We start from the raw sequence: 6,120 nt of genomic DNA on the forward strand, positions 1-6,120 counted from the left end.
TCTTGGTCCGGGGTGCGACCGCCGGTGTCCCGCGGGCAATCGCTCATACGGGCACCGGGGGTCGAGGGGAGTCCCCCCTACCGGGCCCCACGGGAGTTTTTCCCGGGGGAGCTCGGGGGGGGGACGGGGGCGGACTTTTCGGTCTCCCCATGTTGGGGGGGCCGGGAATCCGTCCCGCCCGGGTAGGCGGGCTGACGAGGCCGCTCGGACGTATTCCGAGGCAGGACTCGGCAGCCTGGGGCCCGTGGAGCCGCTGGGACGTTTCCCAGGTCGGGGTCCAGGGCCGTAGGCGGGGGGGTTGTCGGGGCCGCTCGGATGTTTTCCGAGTCTGGGCCCGGCAGCCCGGGCGGGGCTTCGGGGGCGTGCGCTCCGGGTGGACGGCTGTCGGCGCGTTTAGCGTCGGCGGCTTCCCGGCCTGGGGTGCTGCCGAGGCGCCGCCTCTGCCCTTTTAAGGGCGGACGGGGTCCAGCGACTCCGTTAAGGGGGACTCGTTCACCACACGTGTGGCGGACGAGCCCGCTGATCGCTGGTAGGGGATAAGGTACCCCGACTTCAAACCTCCGGCCGCCGGGGCCGATAGGGGGGAGCTTGCTCCCCTCACCGGTCCGGGTAGTTTTTCTCCCGTCGTCCCATTAAGCCGGTGTTCCGGCGGGGGGCGTGGGGGGACCCGGACGGAGGGGGGGTGGCACGTTATCGCCATCCCACCTCCGCCCCATCTCCCTGGTTGGGCCTGAACGCCATTGCACGTCGGTACTCCGACGGGCGGGAGGGCCTGGCTGGGGAATGGGAAGGTCTCTGCGCTTCTCCCAAATGCCGGTGTTCCGGCTTGGGGGGGCGTGGGGACGGAGCTCCACGGTCGGGGGCCGGACGTGGTCCGGTCGCGCCGGCAGTGGAGGGCCCGACCCCGGTGGCGTAACCGTGCGTGGCGCGGGTCGCCGGGGGGCGGGAAGATAGACGGGGGGTGGGGCCGCTCGGACGTTTCCGAGGCGGGGCCCACTTCCCGAAAGATCTCTCCGGGGACCTCTGGGACGTCTCCCAGGCAGGGCCCCGGAGGGTCTGGAGGGTCGGCCGACAGTCCATCGGCCGACATCCGTCGTCAGGGCGCGAACTGGCCGTCACCCCGTGTCTGGGGCCGTCGTCCCTTTCGGGACGAGCAGTCTGTCACGGGGCCGGGCGGGGAGCGCACCGGCATTGGCGGAGCCGCCGCCTCGCTGGGCGGGACGTGGTCCCGTTTCGGCGGGGGGGGCCGACCCTGGTGGCGCAACCGTGCGTGGCGCGGGCCACCGGGTGGGCGGGCAGGAGTGGGAGGCCTCGTTGTGCCTTTGGGTTGGAAAAGGTGCCGAAGCACCAGGGCGTACCGTGTATGCATGGGTAGGCGTGACTCCGGGGCCGCCGGAACTTATTTCCGGGTCGGGGCTCGGGCCGCTCGGACGTATTCCGAGGCGGGGCTCGACGGCACGGGGCCCTCCGGAGCCGCTGGGACGTTTCCCAGGTCGGGGTCCGGAGGGTCGCTTGCGGGGGACTGTCGTGGTCCCGGGCAGTGTCCCGGACCCGGCAGTCTGCTCGGACGAGGGGGACGGGGGGAGCCGCTCGGACGTTTCCGAGGCGGGGTCTCACCGTCCCCCGTTGGCGGGGGGCCCGCGCGATAGCCCACGTTTCCTAGCGCGGACCACCCCCCGGCGGTAGAAGCAACTACGCTGGTCGCCATGGCGGGTCGGGGCGAAGGGGGGGAGGGCTTCCCCTGACACGTTCCGTCCGTCCGTGGGCCCCCCCCCCCGCTTTGGCAAGCTCGCGCGAGGTGTCCGCATAGTCGGAGGTGCGGAACCCCTGAAAACCCCCACGCACTGAGCGTGGGGGCGAGTAGGGGGCTGGAGCCCAGTGGCGGGTTTCGTCATCCCCCCGTCCTGTGGCATATGCCGACTCCCCCGAGGGAACTCAGGGGCCCGGGCTGCGGCCGCGTCCGTAGTCATGTCTCGCGGTCGGTCGTGACCCGGTGGGGGTATACCCCGGTCGGCGGAGCCTCGCGCGGAGTGGGGATAAATCAAAAATGGATGCCAAAAACAGCCTTTTTGTTGACGTGGAGGGAGGAGAGGAGGAGGAGGTGGGCGCGCAACCGCAGACATATGCGGCGGTCGCGCAGGGAGTGCAGGGTGGCGGGACGGGCCAACATCAGCCCAGACCCTCAGGAGAGCCATCCGGTCCCACGATCGTGAGCGTGAAGTGCGCTCGCCTGGACGTGAGCAAATTGAGGGGCTATACACCCGGCCCCAAAAGCTCTAAGGTCCGACAGAGGCGGAAGAGGGATACGCGGCGAAAAAGGTCCGATCTACGGTCAAGAGTACCTCGAGGAGGAGGAGGAGGAGCGAACGGCCCTTGCTGCTAAGATCCGCACAAGGACCAGAGGCTCCCCCTCCCCGAGGAGGACCGGAGACTCCCCCACCCCGACGGACGAGGGGAGGGGGGAAACGCCATCGGCAGCGAGCAGCGACGTCGTCGACGACCTTGACGAACCTGCTCTCGTGGTGGACTCCGAGGGGGATCATGACTCCGACGCTAGCGTTAAGTCACACGTATCCCGCTCGGGGGCCACCAAGAGAAGTAAGAGTGTCGGGAGGGGGAGAGACGTTAAGCAAAAGCGGCCCCTCGACACCTCTAGCGGGGAGGAGGAAGACCCCCTCCATACAAAAAAGGACGCCAGAGGCAGGAAGGCTACAACGGGAAGGGGCGTTCAGATAAAAGCCCGCAAAGAGGTAGCCCAAGCCCTGAAAAAGTCTAGGGAGGACCTGCGCAACGTAGAGAGGGCCTTACAGGGAGAGTATGACCCTCGGAAATACGAGGGCGCGGAGAGACGAAGGAAGATAAGAGAGCTGGAGGAACAGGTCCCCCAGCTCCCCACCCGCGATCTTGTTGCGAAGGTCCTCGACTTCAGCAGCAAGATCGACGAGGCGGCTAAGGTCAGCAAGAACCTTAAAGGCACTCTTGCTGGCCTTATAAGGGATGGGGCGTTGTACACCCGGATCGCGGTGGACACCCTATCCACGAGAGTTAGGGGGGAGGCGAGCGAGAGAGAGGAGCTGTTGAGGGATGAGCTCGCGGCCCTCAAAGCTCAGCTCGCGGACCTCCAACGAGAGAGGGAGGAGGAACGGGACCGGAGGGCGATGCCACCCCCCGGCCTGCTACAGACGAGGCGGAACACCACCCCCTCGGGGGAGGTCGTACGGGAGGAGGAGATGCCGGAGGTGGTCGCTGATGGACTGCCGATGGAGTCTCCTCCCCCCGGAGAAACAGCGGCCGCGCCACCCGCGGAGAAGAGGACCTGGGAGGTGGTCACGCCGAATAACGCGGACGCCTCCCGGGCCTCGACGTCGGGAGCGAGGAGATCCCGGGCGGGGAAGAGGGAGAGGTCCCTCTCTAGGAAGAGGGCCAACCCCAAAACCCCCGCGAAGGACTCCTCTTTACCATCCCCCCACGCCCCGAGGAAACAGGCGGGGAAGCCCTTGCCTGGGAAGGCGGGGGAGATTACGGGGGAGATGGTGGAGAGGAGAATACAGGAGGTCTTCGGCCAGTCTCAAGAAGAGACCAACCAGAGACTCCAGAGGATGGAGGATTTGATCCGGTCCTTGGTCGGCGGCGGGGCCCGTGATAGCGGCCCTGCAGCGGGCCCCTCCGACCCTCGAAAGGGAGGAGGGGGCGCCGTGAGGGACCGCCCGGTTCTCGGGGCCGGCCAGAGGGGCGGATCGAAGGGGGCTAAGGAGCCCCCCGAGAGGACCGCGAATGCTGTGGAGGGGGGGTCCAAGAAGAAGAGGAAGAAGAGGAAGAAGGCCCCTCTCTCGCAGCAGACGCAAGGCGTCGAAGAGACAGGGGTCTCTCTTGGGCGAGACGCCAAGTCCTCCCGGCCCGCCGCGGGGGCTGTGATCTACGCGGCGGTAGTTGGGAGGAGAAGTAAGGCGGCAGGGAAACCCGTGAAAGGAGTCCCCAAGGCGGCCGCCCCCCGTGCCCCAGCTAAGGGGCAGGCCGGCGGTCCACCTAAAAAGGCTCCAAAGAGGCGACTCCCGCACGCGTCGGCCGTGGTCGTCACGCGTCCCAGTGGGGACTACCGTGAGGCCATGGCCAGGCTGCGGCGGGAGATAAAGTTGGAGGACCTTGGCATCGGTGGCCCAATCAACATAAGATCGGGCGCCACCGGTGCCAAGATCATCGAGGTGTCCGGGGAGGGCCACGCCGAAAAGGCGGATATCCTCGCGGGGCACATCACGCGAGTCTTCCTCGGGGAAGGAGGAACGCGGGTGGACCGTCCAAGGAGGATGGCCGAGGTACGCCTGCGCGACATGCAGTGCGGAGCGCTGCAGCCAGCCGCTGGAGGAAAGCACAGCCTCTGGATGCGCCTGCCCCTCACTGCGGCGAGGGGAATGTCCCTTAAGGGGCGTATTCGAGTCGGATGGGGAACGGCCAGAGTGGACCTTCTCGAGGCGCGGCCTATACGCTGTCATAGGTGCCTCGAGAGGGGCCACGTAAGGCCAACCTGCTCCAGCGAGGACAGGAGCGGGAGGTGTTACCGGTGTGGTGAGACCGGTCACACCTCCCGCGACTGCCGGTCTGCCCCCAAGTGCCCGCTGTGCGCGGACAAGGGCAGGCCGGCGACGCACCTTCTGGGCGCAAAGTCTTGCGCACAGAAAAACGTGCGCGGGAGGCCACCGGAGCGGCGCATACTGGAGCAAGCGCCAGCATCCGGTGACCCCCTCCCCCCGGCCGATGTCCGGCCGGTGGAGGAAGGAGCGCGGGAGGGGAAGGCCACGACAGAGGCCATGGAGGAAGAGACCCCATCGGACGGGGGGATAATGAGACTAAGTAATGCCTCGCCCTCCCCCTGTCCGAATATGAGAGGGTTTGGCCTGTTGCAGGCCAACGTGAACCACTCTCCACATGCACAAGATCTGCTCCAGCAAAGCATGATGGAGAGGGGGTTCACGTTGGCGATCGTCTCCGAGCCCCACCGCGCCCCGGAAAACAGCCCATAGTGGGCTGTTGTTGGGCGGGACGGGGGCTCGGTGGCGATACGATGGCGGTCGGTGCCGGGTGGTCCCGACACAACCGTCATCGAATGGGGGGACCGGCACGTTGCTGTGCAGTGGGGGCGCATCGCGGTCGTGGGGACTTATTTGAGGCCTACCAGACGCCTCGCCCCGTTTGAGGGCTGGCTTTCGGACATTGGGCAGACGCTCATACGCCTGAGTCCGAGGCCGGTCCTCGTGGCCGGGGACTTCAATGCGTGGCATACGAATTGGGGTTCCCGGCGCGCGAACGGGAGGGGCAAGGCGCTAGCGAGATGGGCGGCGATGCACGGACTGGTCCTCGTGAACGAGGGCCGGACCCCCACCTGCGTGCGGACGCAGGGGGAGTCCATTGTGGACATCACATGGGCTACCCCCTCGGCCGCGCGCCTGATCACCGGGTGGAGGGTGGAGCGGGACGTCGAGACTCTATCGGACCACCGATACATATCGGTGGAGCTCGGTGTCCTCTCCTCCGTGCGTCGCCAAGAGGAGACACGACCGCGATGGGCCCTCCGGAAACTCCGCGAGGATGCCCTGATGGCCTCGATAGAGGCCGCCTGTTGGGTCCGGCGAAGTTTCCCCGAGACCCGGGAGACGGACCCCCTGCAAGAGGCCGAGTGGATCGGGGCAACGCTTACAGTGGCGTGTAACGCCGCGATGCCCCGGTCCAAGGCTCGGCCTCAGCGGGCCGTCTACTGGTAGACGGCAGAGATCGCCGACTTGCGTCGGCGTGCCGTCCACCAGCAGAGGAGACTCGCCCGCTGCAGGCGCAGAGGCGAACAGACGGCCGAACAAGCCAGAGAGGACTACCTTGAGGCCAAGGTAGCCCTCAGGCGGGCCATCAGGGTGGCAAAGGGCAGGGCGTGGACGGAGTTCCTCGACTCCCTTCAGGAGGATCCGTGGGGGCGCCCATACAAAATGGTTCTCAACAAGTTGAGAGACCATGGGCGCCCCCGCTAACGGAGCGGCTGGACGTAGGATCGTCCGAAGGGTGGTGCAAGCCCTCTTCCCCGGCATTACCGGGGAGGTTGAGGGCCCACCCTTCGAGTCGGGGGAAGACTCCCCC

General features: G+C 67.3%; 1 protein-coding gene across 1 annotated transcript in view; it reads left to right on the top strand.

Moving 5' to 3' along the window:
- Positions 1-2,047: 2,047 nt before the first annotated feature.
- The window catches only part of LOC105556229 (serine/arginine repetitive matrix protein 1-like), a 4,259-nt gene continuing 186 nt past the window's right edge, over positions 2,048-6,120 (top strand). The window contains exons 1-2 of the mRNA XM_012003313.1: positions 2,048-2,220; positions 2,291-5,876. Coding sequence (XP_011858703.1) covers positions 2,048-2,220; positions 2,291-5,018 — 2,901 coding nt within the window. The 3' untranslated portion in view covers positions 5,019-5,876. The remainder of the gene's footprint in view (positions 2,221-2,290; positions 5,877-6,120) is intronic.

The sequence above is a fragment of the Vollenhovia emeryi genome, unplaced genomic scaffold, assembly GCF_000949405.1.
Source record: "Vollenhovia emeryi isolate VEMERY1.0 unplaced genomic scaffold, V.emery_V1.0 DF940198.1, whole genome shotgun sequence".
Classification (NCBI taxonomy): domain Eukaryota; kingdom Metazoa; phylum Arthropoda; class Insecta; order Hymenoptera; family Formicidae; genus Vollenhovia; species Vollenhovia emeryi.